This window comes from Zea mays, chromosome 4, assembly GCF_902167145.1.
Source record: "Zea mays cultivar B73 chromosome 4, Zm-B73-REFERENCE-NAM-5.0, whole genome shotgun sequence".
NCBI lineage: Eukaryota > Viridiplantae > Streptophyta > Magnoliopsida > Poales > Poaceae > Zea > Zea mays.
The window spans coordinates 69,944,073-69,965,416 of NC_050099.1; the positions used below are offsets into that span (position 1 = coordinate 69,944,073).

General features: G+C 45.2%; 2 protein-coding genes and 1 long non-coding RNA gene across 3 annotated transcripts; 1 reads left to right on the plus strand and 2 right to left on the minus strand.

Annotated features, from left to right (window-relative positions):
* The first annotated feature begins 160 nt into the window (after positions 1 to 160).
* Positions 161 to 1,726, plus strand: LOC109945524 (uncharacterized). Its single transcript, XM_020551841.2, has 6 exons — positions 161 to 279; positions 360 to 493; positions 568 to 643; positions 728 to 1,143; positions 1,226 to 1,424; positions 1,508 to 1,726. The coding sequence occupies exons 1-6, from the start codon at positions 217 to 219 to the stop codon at positions 1,655 to 1,657; spliced, it is 1,038 nt and encodes a 345-aa protein (XP_020407430.1). The 5' UTR covers positions 161 to 216; the 3' UTR covers positions 1,658 to 1,726.
* Positions 1,727 to 4,119: 2,393 nt separating this feature from the next.
* On the minus strand, positions 4,120 to 4,740 carry LOC109945525 (phytochrome C). The gene is made up of 2 exons (XM_020551842.3): positions 4,535 to 4,740; positions 4,120 to 4,433 (listed from the first exon to the last, which is right to left on the minus strand). The coding sequence occupies exons 1-2, from the start codon at positions 4,728 to 4,730 to the stop codon at positions 4,261 to 4,263; spliced, it is 369 nt and encodes a 122-aa protein (XP_020407431.1). The 5' UTR covers positions 4,731 to 4,740; the 3' UTR covers positions 4,120 to 4,260.
* Positions 4,741 to 4,969: 229 nt separating this feature from the next.
* Positions 4,970 to 15,416, minus strand: LOC118476914 (uncharacterized). The gene is made up of 2 exons (XR_004857753.1): positions 15,309 to 15,416; positions 4,970 to 5,561 (listed from the first exon to the last, which is right to left on the minus strand). It is a non-coding gene; the product is annotated as an uncharacterized lncRNA (long non-coding RNA).
* Between the last annotated feature and the right edge of the window lie 5,928 nt (positions 15,417 to 21,344).

Here is a 21,344-nt window from a genome sequence, read left to right on the forward strand (position 1 = left end):
ATATCCAATTAAAGACATGGCACACATATGTAGCGCTGAACGAAGGGTGTCACTTTACCTAGACCATGACATGGTACATATGAGTTTGCAATCTGAACAGTTAGTGTTTATATGTATTTTATTCTTATGTAAGTATTTATAATTGTTTTGTAGTTGTTTATTCCGATAAACATCCGAGAGACGCACTGGTATCTTGCTGTGATCCATGCAAGAAATATGGAGATACAAGTGCTCGATTCACTTGGTACTTCACAAGACCGCATAGACCTCACTGACTCTGTGAGTATGCACAAACTAAACAATTATGAATTCAATATTAACTTATCCCAATCTCTAATTTTATTTTACCATATATAAAGATTAAAGGACTGCAAAGACAAATAGATATGATATCTCAACGTAAGGAGTTAAAAGACCACAGGTGGCCAGACCTCCAAGTTGCTTCTTGGCCGCTCAGAGAAATAGACATGGGATATGCAAAGCAGACAGATAGGTACGTCCTAAGATCTTCTTTACCAATTTCTTCATTCATACTAATCTTTATGTTGGTATTAATGTATATTGTAGCTCTTCATGTGGCCTCTTTCTTTTGAACTATATCGAATACTGGACAGGGGATGAACTGTCTGACAGTTTTACCCAGGTATATTATTACTACTATGACATATATGGGCATCTACAGTCAGTGTTACATATATAATGCTAAATAATTGTTTCTTATTTGTAGGATGACATGTCACACTTTAGGAAAAAAATGGCTGCTATATTACTATCTTCAGACCTGAATAAGAGAAGGGGGTGTTTGTTATACAAAAATGAAAAAGAAGTTGACTCTGGAAGCCCATCTGATGTTGAGATATTAGAAAACCCAACAGATTCTAATAAGAGGAAACTACTCCACGTGCTTGATGATAGCGAAGTAGTGTATGAAGATGAGGAAGGCCCTATTACTCAAGCAGACTTGCAAAGGTGGTTTGTTGATGATTGGGATAAAAGAGCTCCTGTAAAAGTCTCTACCGATGGTTGCACCAATGACTTTTTAATGGTTGGTCTTTCCACAAAGGACATGCCAGTGACCAAAGCCGATTCAATAGATGTTTTATGTGATTATATCATGGCAATAGAAGACGATACGACACTAGAGTAAGTGCTCATTGATTTATTTATTTTATGTATATCGACTACTTAGATTCTTGATATAGACTTTCGTCATGCTACATTACAAGAGAACATGGGTGCGAAGTTTCAATCCTTTTAAGATAGAAATATCTGTCAAAGACCTGCAAAACATATTAACGACAACTCAAGATATGATTCTAAGATGTTTTGACATGGCTATTCGGCTGCTTGCCAATAAAGAGTCACGTAGGCCGAAAGAAGAAATCATAAATAATAGAAAGCATTATATGGACATGCGTTTTTGGGTAAGTTTGTTTCCAATCATTAATGTATTAATATATAGTATCTACATCTAATCATCATGTGGACATGTATATATACTGTCCAGAGAATGGTTGGTTTTGGTAAACTTCCAAAGTACCATCAGGATCCTACAACAGAAGAGTTAGCCAAAACACTCGATTGTTGGCCATCAATTAATTATTATATCACGAGTTGTAGATATGTAAGTATGTGTTCATTTCGAATGTATTTATAAAGGACACTTCTGTTGTAGGATCCTAATGACTGATATTTTGCAGGTTCTCATGCCATGGAAATTCAATGGTTGTCACACCCTTTTCGTAATAGATCATGTTAAAAAGCATGTGACTTTTATCGATTTTACACCGACTCAAGATTGGTGTAAACACATGCCATACAAGAGGTTCACGGAAGCGATTATCATGGCCTCAAAAAAATATAAGATTGCTTACAGCAAGAAACGTTCTGGATGGGCGGAGGATATCTTTAAGTGGGAACATACAATTCAGACCGGTGTTCCAATTGACTTAAGAGGGTATTTTCTTCGTACCACCTTCTCAGCAGTTTAAATTTTTTCTATGATAATCATTGTATAAAACATAGTTGCCCAAATATTATTCTATAAGTTTAATACCAGCTACCTCGTTCTACAAGCTATGGCCATGTGGGGGAATGACAGACGACTGAAATTTGTTGGGGTGAGTGTAGTACGTTCGTTTTATGTTCAAAACTTACATTCTAGCTATCTCGTTCTACAAGATAATATGTTTTGTTCTCTTATGTCTTTGTCTGTAGGATGCAAAGACTCTTCAAAGGAACTTTGTGATTGATCTTTTAAGTTATGAGGACAATTCGTGCCGATATGCCATCCCTGCAAACATACAACAAAGACTTATCGATATCGCTAAAAAGGATTAGCTGATTAGTGAACAGTTGTCGACACATTTGTGAACACATTTGTCCAAAACATTACTTGAAGATGACTTTGTTAGTTCCTAAGTTCATATAATGTCGTAGATCTTGGTAGCCAATTTCATGTGTGTGTTAGTGCTGTATATTTGGACCTGTCATTTACATTTACATGGTGTGTGTTATTATTGCAAGTGCTCTATAGTATGCCTTTTGATCTATGTCAGGTTGCTCAACTTTATTCTGGTTTGGTGAAGGTTTGTTCCTTCAACTTAATGCATCAGTAATGGTTGCATTTTCTGGTAGATAGAACAATACCATTCTGTTCTCCATTCCAATTTTTCACATTATGTTGCCGCCATAATAGGTACCACATGATGTCACTGGTTGTATGATAACAGCTAGAAAAAGAATGCCGGTAACAGCCAGTGAGCGGGCAATCATCATTTTAAATCCTATATTTTGACTAGAGAGCTATGCTGGTGAAGTAACTTTGTTTTTTTACTCGTGCAGGAGATATGCACAACCGATACATTCCTCAGCAAGATTACTTCTCAGAGGGACTCTACACGTTCGATATTGGGCAGAATGACCTTGCTGGTGAGTTCTATTCAAGAACAGAGGACCAGGTCATCATTTCCATTCCAACTATTTTGTTGGAATTTGAGAATGGTCTCAAGGTTTGTAAACGATATAGCACTTCTATCTATCCTTGCAGAGCTTCCTATGCCTCTTTCCCCAAAGCTGACTAATTGGTGTACATGGATCCTACTCTAATGTAAATGTAATTCACTTAGTTCTCCAAGTTCAGAAATTTCATTCTTTCCATACTCTTCCTTCTATATGCTGTCTTGGTGTAAGGAGGTGCTTCACACCTGACCCATTTTCTCTGTTCCTTGATTTCAGAAACTGTATGACCAAGGTGCTAGCAAGTTCTGGATTCACAACACAGGCCCCCTCGGCTGCTTGCCTCAAAACATCGCCCTGTTCGGCAAAGACCCATCCCAACTGGACGAGCTCCACTGTGTGGCGAAGCACAACCGTGCCGCAAAGCTTTTCAACTTACAGCTGACTAACATTGCATGCTTTGTTTGCTGCAGGCTGTTATCTCTAGCAGACGGCTGAGTAATTATTTATCTACTCCAGAGCATCACTCATCCGAGTTAAATGTCTCTGCTAACCTTTTAAACCACCACTTTAAGAGATATACCAAAGTAACTCATAATCCAATGGCCATCGTCTTTCAGAATGTATCCTGTTCTTGGTCTAGCAGTTCTGTTGCTGAGCTGAACATAGTTCTCAGAGATATATCTTTGCAGCTACAAAAAGGGCTCTTTATTGCAATTGTAGGCGAGGTAACCTTTTCCTCAACGAACATAGGTATTTGCAAGAATCTCATCACTTGCACAGAAGCCAGATGCTCTTCAGAAAGGGATTAGCCCAAGTGATGCTGCATTCACACTGGGAATTGCTCCAGCTTTAGCAAAGGAACATCTTCTAAATGCATAAAACAAAGGTGTGTGTGGCTGCAACTTTCAAGTATTTTGCAAGCTACGTGTATGACCTGAAAATTAAACTGACTGTCTATTTCTCTCAGGCCTGTTGTGCAGAGATGTTAGTTCAGATGGATTCCGCTTTTTTAACAATTTATTTAATGACATTGATCCCCAAAATATTCACTCGTAAGAAAATCACAGCCCTGCCCTCCTGCAAGTTTCTTTTCAGATATTACCCTGGATCCCTGCAAGTTCCTTTTCAGATATTACCCATTTATTGATTGTGAACTTTGCAGGCAAAAACCCCATGGGATGTACAACGCGTGGATCTCCGTTGCGATGGCGTCTCACTGAAAAGTTCGACTGGGGTATATTGAGACACTGGTTGATCAAGCTGGACAACGATGCAATTATAGTGTACTCTTTGAAAACGTTAGTCTGCATATCTCGCCATTATGTACCATAACACCAAAAGATGTGATATAGCAAGCCCATTTGTTCTGTTGAATGAAAGAGCGTTTGAGTTAATCATCAAGATTACTGGACCACAACACTCCTGTTCATGGAATGTTTTAAGCTTGATTTTCAGATTTTGCTCTTCAATTCCTGAAACACAAGGAGACACTAAGCTGGCATAGAAAAAAAATGGACACATTCAGATTAAGCTGGGAACCACAAAAAGATCGACTGAAAGCATAGTGACAAACCTTGTAAAGCTGAGTCCAAAATCTGCTTAACCACTTCAACAGAATCAGCAACAACAAGATCTATCAGAGGCCTCCCTATGGCTTCCATTACAGGTAACCCTGTTAGTTCTGCAGCTTTTTTGTTCCATCCATTTATGTTACCAGCAATGTCAACAGCCAAGACACGGGCAGTTGCTGTCTCAATTAAGCGGACCATCTCGTTTGTAACTATTCTTAGTTCAAGTAGCCCCTGTATCTTCTTCATATCATCAGATGGTCAGTTATGGTTAGTGGGACTGGTACCTGATTCCTTCATGAGCATGTCTGTTGTAAATTTATCTACTTCAACTTCTGTATGATGCCAAAATTTTCCTGCAACACTTTTTTTTTACCAAAATTGGTAACCTAATCAGGATACAAACCAACCAAGGCTGACTACAAGTTAAAGATGCTCTGTAAAAAGGAAGGATCAGTTTGACTTTATCTTTTGCTGGTAGATTGCAATATCACATGGTACTCATAGCTTAAATTCTACACAGGTCTTGAAACCAGCTACAAAGCAGAAGTTGCGTTTTGAGGGAGATTCGTACAAGAAGGCATTGGCGGAGTTCCTGCAGGCTATGCCAGCGTTTCTGGGCGGTAAATGCAGCTGCCTGCGATGTGAGAGTCCTCGTGATGATTCAGTGATACCGGCAGGGGAAGGGAGCAAGAAGCAGCTCCGCTTGGTCAGCGTTGATGACGGGTCACCTGTCACAGACTTGGACTTCGACTTGGATGAAGAAGAGATCCCATCACCTTATAGCTGCGAGAACGCCATCAGGGCTGCGATAATCGGCCTGCTGATGGTGTGCATCTTCGTCGCGTTTCTGGCTGGGATGATCGACCCTGCATCCGTTCCAGCCAGTGCCTGAGAGCTTGTGGAATAGAGCATGCACGTACATGTGTTGCTAATTAGGATGCAGGGTGCTGTATTTCTTGGCAGGCTTCTTGTATGTTGTCGTCAGACGCCATAGAGCGCTTTCTCCTAGAAAGGAAGGTATATGTGTATCTGCCATTTATATAAAAAGCAAATATTGTAACATTTGCAGCTGCTACCGTCCTTAAACCAGCACCGAATAAGTGGACTAATCGTTAACTTACGTAGCGAAGCACGGGCATCCTACTAGTTGCCAATTAAGTTTTGGAACATTAATACCAATTCATGAGTGACATCAGAATTAATAAGTTAAGCGGTAGCACAAATTTGCAAAGCTTAAATATTTCCTAGGGTAAACAAGGAATACAGTGGTAAATCTAGGAAATCCTTAATTAGGTAAAACCCATCAAATTATGCAGTATATCAAAAGTAAACATTATTAAATGCAATGATTGAGTGCAAAAAGAATATGCAGAGGGAGAATCCAGTTGCCTTGCTCAAGCGAGTCCTGTGGTTCGTCTTCGAACGTATTCGAATCCTCTACCACACAGTCGGCTTCTAATAGAGTCGCATATCGCACATACAAAAATAAAACATACACAAATAAATAAACATGCACCATTACATAAACAGACACCATTACATACACATTAACATATTGTACTAATCACATCTTAATTACGTCCTAATCGCGTAAATACTTATTAATTCAATTATAGCTATTACTGTGAGTCCTAATGATGAATTTATGAGTGGGTGTAATAAATACAGTTTTAACTAGTATTAATATATTTTAACATCATCAATGAAATTAAATGATAATTATCGTCTTTAATACTAATAAACAAATTAATAGCTTTTATCCTTTTTATTTCTAACTCAAATTATTTAGTATAGCAAAAATGAATTTAACATTCTAAAAATCCCTATAAATACTGATTGAACTTTTTATAACACAAGTGAGGTTATTTTGACATAAACTACTATTTTGCTTACTCTAAAAATTTAAGTGCTCAATTTGCAAACATGATTATTTGACTAGCAAAAATCTATTTTCCATCCTACTACTGATATTTTTTTCCTTTCTTTATAAAAAGAAAATGTTAATAAAATAATTAGATTAATCATCTAAAAATCCTATATTATTCATATGACATGAGTTCTATACCATTTTCTAAATCCATTAAAATGCACCTATGACTATAATTCTCCAACTAGTTTCTAAAGTTTATTGTGACCAAATTTAACTACAAAAATTCATATATATTGTTTTTATCACCAACGTGTGACTATTAAATTCTTGTCATATTTTTCTAATCCAAAAATCAACACCACGATTAACATAAAACATCACGGTGTACTAACGATCGCATATTTCTACCAAAAATTCCATAACGCACATACACATAAATTATGGATCACACGTGTTCATATTACAACAAACTAAATATACAATTCATGAATCGAATCAAAACGTATTTTATAAAATACACAAAATAATTTGGGTCGTCATCAACCTTGGGTTCGCGCGTGCGATGGGGAGTGTTCGACGGGGGTTCGGCCGGGTGGAGAAAAGCAGGGCTCGACTACGGATGGCGAATGGCGAGTGCGTGGCTCCGGCGACGAACTGCGGGCTCCGATGAACTCTGGCGACGGACGGCAAACTCCGGCGACGAGCAGTGCACTAGCGATGAGCGAGGAGAGCTAGAGAGAGAGGCGAGCTCGGGTGGGAAGGAGAAGGGAGAGAGCTCTACTGTCCCTTTTATAGAGAGAGGGAGGGGAGAGGAGAAGTCGTCGTGGGGGAGAGGAGAGTGGTCGGCGGCTCCATTACGCGGTTTAATGGCGTCGGTTTCTCCACTAATAGAGGGAGGTAATGGGGAGAAGAAACAGTTGGCATTGATGGTCCATTAACGACGAAGCGAACGGTCGGTGCGGGCGTCGGTTGGACTTCGGGTGCGGGCGGAACTCGGCGCGGCGCGGCTGCCTGGCCTTGGTCGGCTCGTCTGGCTTGCGCAGGGCACCGATGCAGGGCTCGGGCGGCTTGCCAGCCGGGGTCGCGAGGCGACAGCAGGGCGCGCGGACCTCGGCGTGCTCGGCTGGGCGCGCTCGTCGTTGCGGCCTTGCGTCTGGGCGCGCGGCGCGGTTACAGAGGCGCGCGGGTGGAGAGGCAGAGAGGCAGGGAGAGAGATAGGGGAGAGAGAGAACAGAGGAGGGAGATGAGAGCGGCGGCTGCTGCTAGGAAAACCAGCAGGCGCGCACGCGTCGCGGAAGCTAGGATTTGGGGATGGGCCCCTAGTGGGCCGGTTAGATTAGGGTTTGTTTTTCTCTCTCTTTTTTTCTAAATTGCGAAATAAATTTCTAAAGAGCTCGAAAATTCCCTAAAAGTTCACCAAAACTATTTATAAATAAAATACTTGTTTTTAGACTAATAACTATTATATTATTTAATTATTATATTAATTACTAGGTTTTTCTTTAAAAAGAATTAATAAAAAAACATCCGATAATCAATCAAGCGCACACAAAGAAAATTGATTCAAAATGCAAATAAATAATTAAACACTTAAAAAATTTATTACCCTAATTACTAAATTTATTATTTTTAGTTGATGGCTTTTGTGGTGTTACAATGTTGCTGAAGTTGCGGGGTTCATTGTTGAATCTGGGTTTTTTAGAGTGTGGAAAACATTAGAGCATATGTGACTCAAAATAGTACTCTAAAAATTAAAATAGTATATCGTTTAAAGTATTTAGGACACTAAAAACAAATTGTCCTTCAACATTTTAGCCATAAATCATATATTTTAGGAAGTAAATAACATTATTAGGAAATAAAATGGTGATGTCGGCGTCGATCCGGACGCCAATCACTGCATTGAGAACCGGCGGCGGTGCTCTCTGCACAGGCGCGAACAGTCTGCGGCCAGGGGTCAAACGGTCCGCGACCTAGAGCAGGGCTAGGGTTCCCTGCCTGACGGGACAGACGGTCCGAGCCTATAGGCCGGACGGTCCGCGCGTGCGCATGCGCGGCGGAGTTCGCCGACGGCACCTGAATCTCGCTCCCGGGAGGGACCCCGTCGGGAGGAGAGATTCTAGGTGTTGTCTAGGGTCAGCAGGCCTACCTAGACACCTCTAATCGACTTAGAGCCGAAGAGAAGCGAAGAATTTGGGATTGAGAGGCTAAACTAGAACTAAACTAGAACTACTCCTAATGCCTAAGGTAAAAACGAGAGATAAACTGATTATTGATTCGATTGTTGATATTTAATCGGTCGTATTCCTCTATATTTATAGAGGAGGGGGCTGGACCCGTTACAAACTAATCTCCCGAGTTAATCCCGTGAATTTAGCTAACAATTGTAGCAAGAAATTCGGAACCCTAATTGGCTCTGCGCGCGCGGACCGTCCGCACCACCAGTGCGGAACGTCCGGTCCCTCATTTTGGTGGTCAACATATGCCCCCCACCTTTTGGTGGAGCTGAGCGAACCAAAAGCAAATAACTCGATGTGATCACATCGGTTTTCTTAGGCATCTTGTCACATACTAGGATGGTACGCAAGGGTCTTGGTCTCAATGGTTAACTCAACGGATGTGACCCCTTTAGCTTTGATCGAACTGTCAGTCCCAACACTGCCGAGTGTCATACTGGTCCTGACCAATTCGTCATCTTGCTTTCCTAATTTTTTGAGTGTTCTAGCATAGCTCCATAGTCGACCAGATCTTCTCCTAGCAGGTTGTCTTCCTCCATGGGTGTCGATATGTCATTGGAGGTATCCTGGTGTAGTGCGGATGGTCCGGCCTCAGGGGTCGGACGGTCCGTGCCCTGTACGGATGGTCCGGCCTTTATAGCCGGATTGTCTGCCATACCTACAGAAAGCTGCACAATTGTTATTTTATTTTCTGCTTTGTGGTCGTTTGATTTCCCTCAACGGCCTTTGGTCTCCATCTCTTTTGTGGTGGTGGGTACTACAGATGCGTGTCATTGAATATTTTTCTACCCTCTTTTTCCTGGTTCTCCTTTGCTCTTAGGCGCTGCAGTTTTTGCTTTTGCGATCGTGTCAATCCCGATGGGCACCATCGGGGCGTGGAGTATTTTGGATCGGCTGTTTTGTTGATAGTCGTATCTTCTTTTTTTTGTTTGTGTTGGTCGATTTACCAAAAATCATTGGCCCTTCGTTATTTCCCTGTACGACGACATCTGTTGTTCCTATTTTGATGACGTCTCCTTTCGTTGTCCTATTGGAGGCTGTAGCTATATGCCCCCCTGCCAGATTAATCGGTCTTTGCGGCCGAGTGGTCCGACAATCTTGCTGGGCCCATGCATGGTGACCGGATTGAGGGGCACTCAATCGGTCTTATACAGGAGGCACCAACCTATCAAAAACAGATGACTGGGGTGCCCCCAGGCGGGGTATTGTGGTATCCCAAATGGATATAGTGGCATACCCCACATCTCATTCGGGATATATGGTGGCGGTGGTATGTATGTATAATGACATGATATGGGTGTATATGGAGGTGGAGGTGTCCACGTAGGTGCATTAGGTCTTAATTAAACATTATGACCTCCCATCCTTTCTGATTGGTGAGGTGGTCCAATTGGCATAACCTGTTGTCGCTCCTGGGTGGGTAAGTGAGGTCGCTTTGGTGGCCGGTCACTGGGGCCGACCTTCTTTTTCACATATTTAGAAATAATTGATCAAAGGTCGGGCCAGATTTGACCAGCCGACCAGCTGCATTGAACGTGTTAGTTTTCCACGTACCTATTTCTGGTCGTTGTGGTTTGAAGGTACGTGGTCGCTGTGGCTCTTGGGCATTGCTGGACCGTCTACTAGAATGACCCGGACTGTCCGTGATGCGCAGAATAGGTTCCGATGTTCGGCCACTTGTTTGCGCTTGCCCCCCAGCGTTGTAGGTTGTGATGGTAACCTTTAGAGTCTCCCCTCCGTCAGGAGTCTTCTCAGCAACCATCTTCCTGCAAGAAATTCTATTATTTTCATCGGCCTTTCGTGCGTTGCCGATGATGACTTCCTTGCCTTCACCCTTATCGGTCGCACCTGGCCTAATTAGGACTTTTTTGCCCTTGAAGTCGATCACATTCATTGGGAAGGGCTCCGTGTCCTCCTGAAATTTTAATCGTCCCCCATTAATGGCCGATTGGATTTGTCATCGAAACACAATACAATCATTAGTAGCATGGGAAAATGAGTTGTGCCACTTGCAATATGCGCGATGTTTTAGTTCGTCGGTGGGTGGAACAGTATAATCTATCTTAATGTTGCCATTTTTTAGTAATTCATCGAATATCTTATCACATTTGCCAACATTAAATGTAAAACTTAACCTCCTCCTGCCGTTTCTTTTGAACTAGCTGCAAGGAGGAACAAGCCAAAGATTTGGCTTGCTTGGGCCAAACCAGTTCGGCAGCGTAAACTTCCTTTGATTCGTCGTCCGAACTACTATGATCGCATTCTACTATATGGACATCGTGACGAACCGTTTTGGCTAGTTCTTTGCTTCAGCTTTCACAAGTCAAAGCTTTCTAATGTAACTGTGCTAGCGTAAAGAACTGGACGCCTTCTAATCTCTCTTTTAAATAATACTGCAAACCATCAAAGGCTAATCCCGCCAGCTATTTTTCTGCTAAATGAATTTGAAAATATCGGTTTCTCGTACCCCGGAATCTCCGGATGTAATCATTAACCGATTCATCTTTCCCTTGTCGTAGGGCCACTAGGTCTACTAAATCTAGCTCGTAATCGCCAGAGAAGAAATGGTCATGAAAGTTTTGTTCTAAGTCTCCCCACGTCAAAATGGAATTAGGAGGGAGCGTGGCATACCATGCGAATGCAGTCCCTATTAAAGATAATGAAAATGAACGCACACGGAATGCTTCGGTGTCGGCCAATTCTCCTGATTGTGCTAAGAACTGGTCTATGTGCTCCCTCGTGCTCTTTCCTTGGTCACCCGATTTTTTTGCTAATTCGGGTATTCTGGTCCCCTGTGGGTATGGGAGATGATCAAACTGGCTATCATAAGGTCTTATATATGACTGCCCCCTAGGGACCATGCTAACTCCGAGCTTATCTCGGAACGCCCCAGCTATTTCCTCTCTTACTATATCGATGGCAGCCGGTGGGAGATCACTGACTCTTTGGTCCAATATGGGTAAGGTTGTTTGGATGTTGGTATGTTGTCTCCCCCCCATTGGTTTGAGTTTTGTGGTGTCCTAATATTTGTCCTATGTGGTTCATAGGACTGGTCATCTCTTCCCGGCCTTCTATGGGCTAGAAAGTACTCCCCCACGTTTTTGAAATGGTAAGTTACGGTGCTGGGGTGCCGTATTATTGGCCTGATGCATTGTATAGTGCGATGGGAAGTGTTGCTAGGATGGATGAGGATTTAGGTAACAATCATCCTCAAACAACCCTGTGCCGGACGATTCGGTTAAATACGTGGATCGTTCGGCTGCGTGCTCAGACTGTCCGGCCATGTGGCCGGACCGTCCGTGGTCGTATGCAGACTGTCTGACTGGGTAGTTTAGGGCTTGTGTGGCATGTGGCGGCCCATACGCATGTCTCAGTAATTCATTAAAAATGGGACCAGGCGTCGCCGCTGGCCCGGACGGTCCGTGCTCACGTGTGGACCGTACGGACATGCGCAGATCGGCAAATTTATCACCGATATGCGTGGGAGGCTGTTGTTGCCCAGGGTACATGTCTATCGATGGAGGCCAAGTCATGTTGTTTTTGGGAAATCCACTGTTAAGCAAGGGGAGATTGAAGCGATGAAGGGCAAATATTTCCATGATATATCCATAGTGAGGGCTGGAGGAGAGAATAATGTTCCTCTTCCTGAGGCAGACGAAGTGGTAGTATTCAAAAGTTTTATGAAGGCCAGGCTTCACTTTCCCTTGCATAAGATGCTGGTCAAAGTGCTAAAAACATTTGAAATATACCTTCATCAGCTTACTCCTGAGGCTTTGATCAAAGTTGGAGTTTTTATTTGGGCGATGAGGAGCCAAGGGCTGCAGCTAGACACCAACTGCTTCTGCAATATTCACGAATTGTCCTACCAAACGAAGGCGGTTGGGAAAGAGCGATATCATAACAACTTTGGATGTTATAGTTTTGTGTATCGGTCTGATGTGAAGTGTCATGTGCCAACGCTTCGGAAAAAATGGCCGGGCTCATGGATGAAGCAATGGTTTTACGTAAAAAATGATTTGAGTGAGAGGGAGGATGTGAAGGGCATAATCCAGGGCCCCATTCGTTCACGCTTCGGCATCAGGAGACCTTCGATCGCGGGTGAAAACGAAACACAAGCATGTTTGATGGCCTTCAACACAGTGTGCACCTACATTGACACTAGAGGTTTGGTTCAAGAGCACATTGGTTTTAAGGTATGGCCTCTTGTTAATGATTGGGAAATGCCGAAGGAGACCACTCTCGGTTCTAGCGAAGGTGGCCTGGTTTACCTGAAATACACCTATCGCTATAGAAGTCAGTTTGACGAGCTGAATGATGACTAACTTGAAGCCGTTGAGGCGACCAATGATGAGCTGCTAGGGGCTTATACGAAGGCAGAGGATGAAGCTATGAACACTGCTTTTAGTGCTCGAAGGAAAAGGAGACTAAATAGAGTGTTTGATGTGATTGGATTCATTTACCCTTACTACTGTTTTCTCGTACGGAAACAAGGAACAAAGAGGAAAATCGCAACTACGACCTCTTCCGCCATGTCGAAGCCAAAAAGTAGCTAAAGTTTTGACTTGTCGGCTGAAGCTACACTCTTTAGAAAAGGTTGCTGCCCTGTCTGCTAAAAAAGATAGAAGTTGTTAAATATGTTGAAGCTACTCCATTAGCTTCGGAGATAATACCTGCTGCGACTGACGAAGCTACTGTCACTCAGATAGAAGAAACAGGACCAAAGATTTCGAAGACTGAGCAGCAACCGAAGCTGCAGAGTCCCCCAGCAATAACAGGGTTGTTAAAGTCGGCCACCGCTCCATTGGTAACTCCTTGGAAAGGGAGAAGAATGACCAACGTTGTGGATGCTGTTCTAAAATCTTCGAAGGTGCTAACTCCTGCTTCTATGACAAGATTGAAGAATTGGGTGAAGTAGCTGCTGCAAGTGCTTCTCCTACCTACGTTGAAGTTGGTCCTTCGAGAACTAAATAGGTGGAGCAAGCAAAGGAAGGTCTTCCAGAGAAGCTATCATCGCCTACATCCGAAGCATATTGTCGAGACGATTTTGGTTATATTGTTTGTCATGCTTTAGGGAAACATTTAATAGAAGAGCAAATTGCCGAAGTGCAATACTATGCAAAGGACCTGAAATATCCCCGAGGATCCTTAGTATATGGAGGAAATGATGAAGATGATTTCCTTTACTGCTTGCCGGATAACAAAGAGATAGATGTTTGCCGGGAAATAATGGATAAAATAGGCTATCCAAAGCTTGAACTTGGTCTATCTGCATTGCCGAAGGATCAACTTGCAGACAGTCTTGCTTATTACAGCTTGAAGGTTTACATATTTTTATTTTTGTATTTATTGATTTTTGTTAGGAAGGTTTGCGGTGATTGGTTGGTGATAATACTTATTATTATTATTTGTATATTTTTTGTTTGTCAGGGTCTTATCCTTAGCAAGGCTTTGAAGGCCTAGAAAGATGCTGAAGATGAAAGCACTCGGATAGCCTTCAGAAACCTGCGCTCGGAGGTCATAACACTTCGGAATGAGATCCTTGAGAAGGACAAGATCCCACTTTATTTTAGTTGAGAGGTTAAAATCTAGCGAAGCTATACTAGCTAGTCTTTCTGAAGTGGAACAAAAAATGGAGAAGTTTGAGAAGAAGGAAAAAGCAGATGTGAAGCATATTGCTGATTTAGAATATGCTCTTTCTATTCAAGTGGGACTGCACAGATCCAAAGTGGAAGGACTGGAGAAGAAGCTTGATGAAGTCACTGAAAACTTTAACGTCGAACAAGCAAAACACGAGATATCTGATACAGAGTCGTTGGCAGTTTAGAAAAATGTTGAGGAGCTTCGTCAGGTAAAAGAGGAGTGCTACAACGTCGCTATGGAATGTTGCAACAAGCTGAAAAATAGCTTTGCTAAAGTTGGCGCATTTTCTACTGAGTAGAACTTTATTCGTGGTGATTCTGACGAGGTTATCAGATGGATCGGTGGTGAAGCCGAAGCTTTCGATGAAATCCTTAGTGACAGAGGAGATGTTTATGCCTTCACCGGCGCTCGAGGAGCCATCTCACTCCTTGAAAAAGCTGGTTGCGAGCATGCAAAGGCTGTAATTCAACCAGATTTCTTAGTCTTAGCGAGTGACATCAAGGATCCTTCAGCCGAAGCTATTGACCTTAGCGGAAAATTTTATTCAGAAGTTTGGTTGAAAGGTGGCCGAGAAATAACAGACGAGGCTATTAGATAAAATAAGAAAGAATCTCATACTGCTTTAGAAGAAGCGAGGAAAGCTGAAGAAGCCACAGAACGTGAAAGACTTATAGGTGTATTTGTTGTGATTTAGCTTCGTAAATTCTTTTAGCTTCATAATTAATGAAAACTTATACTATGGTGCACCCGAACTTTCTCCTCCTCTGGAGCCGTACAACCCTGAGTTCGATCCAGCCCCGAAGGGCACTCTTGATGTGATCAGAATAACTAATGAAGCTGTTGACGAAGCTGTGAATAGGCTCCTGAAAAGCTGCTGATAAAATCTTAAAAGAGGATGATTAGACCTTGTTTATTAAAACACTTGTAGAATTTTTGTATGTTGTTTTCTTATGTAAGAAACAGTTGTCAACTATATATATCTGATGATGTAATATATTTCTTTGTGGAGCGTGAAATCTTCGTACGTACCGTTTTTGAGCCACAGGCGAAAAACACCTTCCCTTCTTTTCACGCTTCATAAAGAAAAATCTCCTTTTCTGCCGAAGCGACTTATTAGACTCGAAGGTCTTGCCATAGATCCTGCATAAGAATACCATTGCCGAAGGCATAGATCTTGCATTATTGAAACATCCTTTCATAATTCTTTGTTAAAGATAGACTTAACCTCATGAGTTAGCCAGCATGTTTGAAGGAGCAATTTCCTTTCGTTTTCCACTGTTTCTATCACACCCGGATTTTACGGGTAAAGCCGGGTGCGTCTCATATGTGCGCCAAAGAAGAACAACACATATAATGACCAAGTGTATAGAGATAAATGTCACAAACATTATTACATTGCGGAAGTGTCTTACAAAAATAAATGATAACAATAAAGCGAACTAATAATTATTTCTTGGCGCCAAAAAACTGACTAGGAGACGCCACCTAGACTAGCTCGTACTCCTCGTAGTAGACCTCCTCCTGGGCTACCTGCTCTTCACCTATGGGGGGTTATATATCGCAAGGGTGAGCTCGCAAAAGATCATAGCTCAATAAGTTGTGGGGAATAATGTGCATGAACTCACCAAAGGTGGGAGCTCATGAGAAGTGCAAGGCTGATCGACAAATAATGGTTAAAGTTGAGCATTGCTTTTAAGAAGTTGGTCAAATTTTATTAGCCATTACTAAATGTAAGTATATACCAAACCAGAGTAATAATATGTGGCGGAACTGCCCGAATTATTCCAACTTAAGTGCCTAAGTCCCGCCTTAGAGGCTAGACCACACTTAAATGGGAATGACCCGTCAATCCCTCGGATCTAGTCCGACAAGGCCACTGACAGGATCAAGTACCACAATCTCACTTGATGCTGAGTCACAGAGCAAATACAATAAAGCATAAAACCATGCATTAAAGAGTATTAAATTATTACATCATCATCGGAGTTTTGCAAAAGTAGCCATCATTGTTCGAAGTGCAGCGGAATAAAACTAACGGTAAATAAACAGAGAGATGGGGAAGCCTGTCCCATCACTCCTCATGCTCCTCCTCAGTCGAGGTAGGGTCCCACTCGACAGTCCATCCCGGTGGCAAGATGGACGACCAAGTCACTCCAGCAACCATGTCCTCCAGAGAACTTGTAAAATTATGCCACAAGCAAGGCTGAGTATACTAATACTCAGCTAGACTTACCCGGTGTGAGGAGTCTACTCCTCTACCTCTAGACATGCAGCTGTTTGGCTGTGGGGTTTGGTTGCCAAAAGCACTAGCTGAGTTTCTAAGTCAAGTTTTAACTTTGTCAAATTTAAGTGTGACTCTCTTAAGGCTAAAAGTGTACTATCTACTCATACATAGTAGCAAACATTATTAGCAATCAACATCTTATATCAACTCATCACAATTCCACTTGTTACTCAATGTAGCAGCATGGATCAAGCAGTCTCATTAGCTACGAGAAGCAGACGATTCGAATCGAGTTTTTAAACCTTGCAAGGTAAACCTAAACACACGACATGTATGGGCACTCCGTCCCCACACACATCAACCGTCCCCATCGATTCCCCGTCAGCAGATCAGGGCTCACCGCCTTGGCGTACAATGCCTCACTGACCCCGACTGCCGTCGTGCAGTGACCGCACTTGTACCCACCATAACCGGAATGGGGAGACCACGTCTCAGGTCGCGTGAGGGGCAAAGTCTACTGCCAGGTTCAATCAGGTACTAGGCTTACCGATTTACCATATTTCTCGGTATGTGTTTAGTACGTTCAAATGCTTGACTCACGGTACCACACCTTAATCCTTATTCAAATTTTCATCCCGTGGACAACCAATCACCATGGATTGTTGCCCACAAACCAACATCAATATGATAAGAAAGTGGATACAGCCAATTCCTGACCTCGCGCGAGTGCTAGAAAAATCACTCGACTTCTACCGAGATCCTAATTAATAAAGCAGCTATTCGACTTAGCATACTAGCATCCATCTCAATGGGGTTCCTGAGATCATGCAACTAGGGTTTCAAACAACTCCTACACTTAAGTGCACTGTTGGGGCGAAGGCGAAGACGCCACCCTTCGCTCGAGGCCTTCGTCGTGGTCGTTGGTCCAACGGAGACAAGACAACGGGCGAGGACACCCTTCGCTCCATACGACATCGGGCAAAGACCTACAACGAGGTCATTCCACCGTGCGGCCTCGTCCAGCATGGAGGCCCACGGGTGATCCGGCCCATTGTAACAGGCCCTGCGTGGCCACTGCGTGTTACGTGCCTAATTTGTAAAGGCGCCTCTGTAATTACAGTCTGTAACCCCGCTTTATGGGAATATTCTAGGGATAACCTAGGTGTCTGAGGGCACATGCGTCCTTAACACAAGACGCTGGGCACTCGGATACCTATAAATACCCCCGCACAGTGGCCTTGAGAGGCTAGATTAACAGAGCTTTTGCCATCTTGCGCGAGAACCCTGTTAACGTCACTGTTCACCCCCGTTGGATCCCCTTGCAACTGAGAGCAAGTTCCAACATTTGGCGCCCACCGTTCGTGCTACGAAAAAACCACCCGCGATGGCACCCAAGAAAGCTAACTCGAAGGCTGACGAGGCTGCGAAGGCAGCACTACTTGCCGCAAGAAAGGGCAAGGCCCTCGCCCTCACCCAATCCACCCACCAAGAGGCCACTGAAGACGACGTTCTCCGCACCTGCGAAGACGACACTCTCCGCACCTGCGGCCCTGAAGGACAATCGCAGCCTCCCCCAGGCTTCGCACCACCGGAGGGCGCGGACCTCACCGAGGACGGTGAAGTCCTCGGCGTCTCAGCGGAAGAACAGCTGCAGCTGCGCGCCCTGCGCCTCAAGAACCGCAATCTCCAGAGGCAGAAAGAGATACTGGAGGCCAAGCGCCAGCGCATGTCTGCACTAGCCAAGGTGCGGCAAATGATACGCGACGAAGAGCAGAAGGCCCAGGACCTCGAGTGGGAGATCGCGCTGATGCAGCGCGAAGGCCACCTTGGCCTGCAGCACGGGCCACCCCTGCAGCAACGCGCACAACTGGAAGACACGCGCGAAGGCCACCTCGGCCTGTAGCATGGGCCACCCCTGCAACAGCGCGCACAACCGGAAGACCCGCGTTTCCCCCAGCGCGACCACACCTTCCCGCACGCCGTGCCATTCCAAGGAGTCAACTACCTCGACGAGCGAAGTCCCCTGGCGCCACATCTGCATGTGATGCCTTGGCCCGCCAACTTCCGGGCAGGGACCTATCCCAAGTACAACGGCAGCACCGACCCAGCGCAATACATAATGAGTTATCAGGTCGCCGTTGCATCTTCCGGAGGGGACGACGCCACAATGGCCAAGTCTTTCATCATCGCCCTTGAAGGCCCAGCTCTCACCTGGTTCACCAGGTTGCCTCCGCTGTCCATTGATTCCTGGAGAAGCCTCCGGGACAAGTTCCTGCTCAACTTCCAAGGGTACCGCCCAAACACCGACGCCTTGGCCAAACTCTCGCTCTGCAAGCAGCTGGAAAAGAAGACTCTGCGGGAGTATTACCGCAAATTTTTAACACTCAAGTCACAGCTGCCCTCAGTCGATGACCAGATCGCTATCCACTACGCCTTCAGTGGCCTTCACGCCGGCGTCCTCTATAGCCACTGCATCAGAGATCCGCCCAAGAACCTCCAGGAATTGTATCAGCTGTTTGAAAAATACGCCAAATCCGAATAGCTCCACCAGCGCAAGGTTGAGTCCCAAAGGAAGCCCAAAGATGCTCCACAGTCCAGCCGCACGTGGACGAGGACTCCGCAGCAAGACTCCGGTCGAGACAGCCGCAATCAACAGCAAGTGCACAACATCGCCAACCAGCACCCCGCTGCTGACGCCCCTCGTCACCAGAAATATCCCCCTAGGGCCGCGGAAATGGAACTCGCGGTAGGGGTCGGGGACGTGCGCAGCCGCCGCGCCGATTCTACTGCCTCTTCCATGGCGAAGACTGCGCCCACCAAACCAAAGACTGCCCAGAAACGAAGGCCACCAAAGACAGGATGGCACGGGCGCAGCCAGCCGACAACCCAGAGTTGTCGCGCACACTTACCAGCAACCCCCTCCACCATATATCCACGCCCCCGCCCCGCATCCACCGCACCACGCTTACCAACACCATCAGGAAGTAAAAATCGTACCTCCCCCACCCCCACCACCACACCAGCAACATCCAAACATCCCCCACGCCCCAAAGCAGGAAGACTTCGCCGATCAGCCGTATCGCGGAGTCATTCACATGATCACTAGGGGGTCCAGCACCGACTTCGACACAAAGCGGCAGAAGCGGGACCATTACCGTAGCATCAACCACGTCGCCATCACTGGCCCAGTCGTGCAGACAAAGTGGTCCCACGTACCACTAACCTTCGACGCACGAGACGTCGACCTGCGCAGCGCCCCCCACATCGACGCCATGGTTATCAACTGCAGCGTGGCAGGCTGGGATCTACACAAAGTCCTAGTCGACAATGGCAGTCAAGCAGACATCATTTTCCTCCATGCCTTCGACCGCATGGGCATAAGCCACAACTTGCTCAAGCCTTCGGACAACCCGTTATACGGCTTCGGCGGCAAGGGCACCTTTCCTGTCGGCAAAATAGAGCTGCCTCTCTCCTTCGGTGTAGCACCCAATGCCCGAAGTGAGCAAATGACCTTTGATATTGTGGATATGGTATATCCGTACAACGCCATCATGGGCCGGGGCTCCATCAACAAGTTTGAGGCAGCTATCCACGGACTGTACCTGTGCATGAAGATACCAGGTCCGTTAGGCGCCATTGCGGTCTACGGCAATCAACAGACCACGCGCAACATAGAGCGGGACTTCGTCCCCGGGCAAAGAAACGTGCACTGCCTCACGGCCCAGCGCGAGGTCCCTGCGCCTGTCAGCCCAACCGACAAAGAGCACGACAAGGCACAGCTGCAGAGCAACGACGGGACCAAGACTGTCCCCCTCTATCAGGCCACACCCAAGTAGACAGTCACTATCAGCGAAGACCTCACTTCGCATGAAGAGGAGAAACTCCTCTGCTGCCTGTCCAAGAATAAAGATGTCTTCGCCTGGTCAGCCCTCGACCTGGTCGGGGTCAGCCGATCCATAATTGAGCACAGCTTGGGAATTGACCCTTCGGTGAGACCGAAAAAGCAGCGGCTTCGCAAAATGTCCGACGAGAAGACAGAGGCCGCCAAGGCAGAGGTGCACCGCCTCCTGGAGGCCAAATTCATCGAGCCGGTGGCTTACCCCACGTGGCTCTCCAACGTTGTAATGGTGCACAAAAAGAGCGGGAAGTGGCGAATGTGCATCGACTTCACCAGTCTCAACAAGGCCTGCCCAAAGGACAATTTCCCGTTGCCATGGATCGACAAAATAGTCGATAGCGCGGCCGGGTGCGAAGTCATGTCACTCCTCGACTGCTTCTCCGGTTACCACCAGATATACATGAAGGAGGAAGACAAGGCCAGCACCAGCTTTATAACACCCTTCGGCACATATTGCTTCATCAGAATGCCGGAGGGACTCAAGAGCGCCGGGTCCACCTTCTCCAGGCTTACCAAAACAGTGCTCGAAGGGCAAGTTGGCAGAAATATATTCACATATGTGGACGACATCGTCGTCGCCAGCAAGAGCAAGGAGGACCATCTCGCCGACCTCGCCGAGACGTTCGCGAACATGCGAGACGCACGACTCCGCCTAAACCCGGAAAAGTGCGTCTTCGGCGTTCGCCAAGGCAAAATATTGGGCTACCTGGTATCACACCGCGGCATCGAGGCCAACCCAACTAAAATTCAGGCCATCATAAACATGACGCCTCCGCAGTCCGCCAGAGACGTCCAGCGCCTGACGGGCAGATTGGCCGCCCTCAACAGATTCATCTCCAGATCTGCTGAGCGAAGTCTTCCTTTCCTCAAAACTCTCCGTGGCGCAAAAGACTTCGCTTGGGGACCAGAGCAGGCAGCGGCCTTCGCCTCATTAAAACAGTAC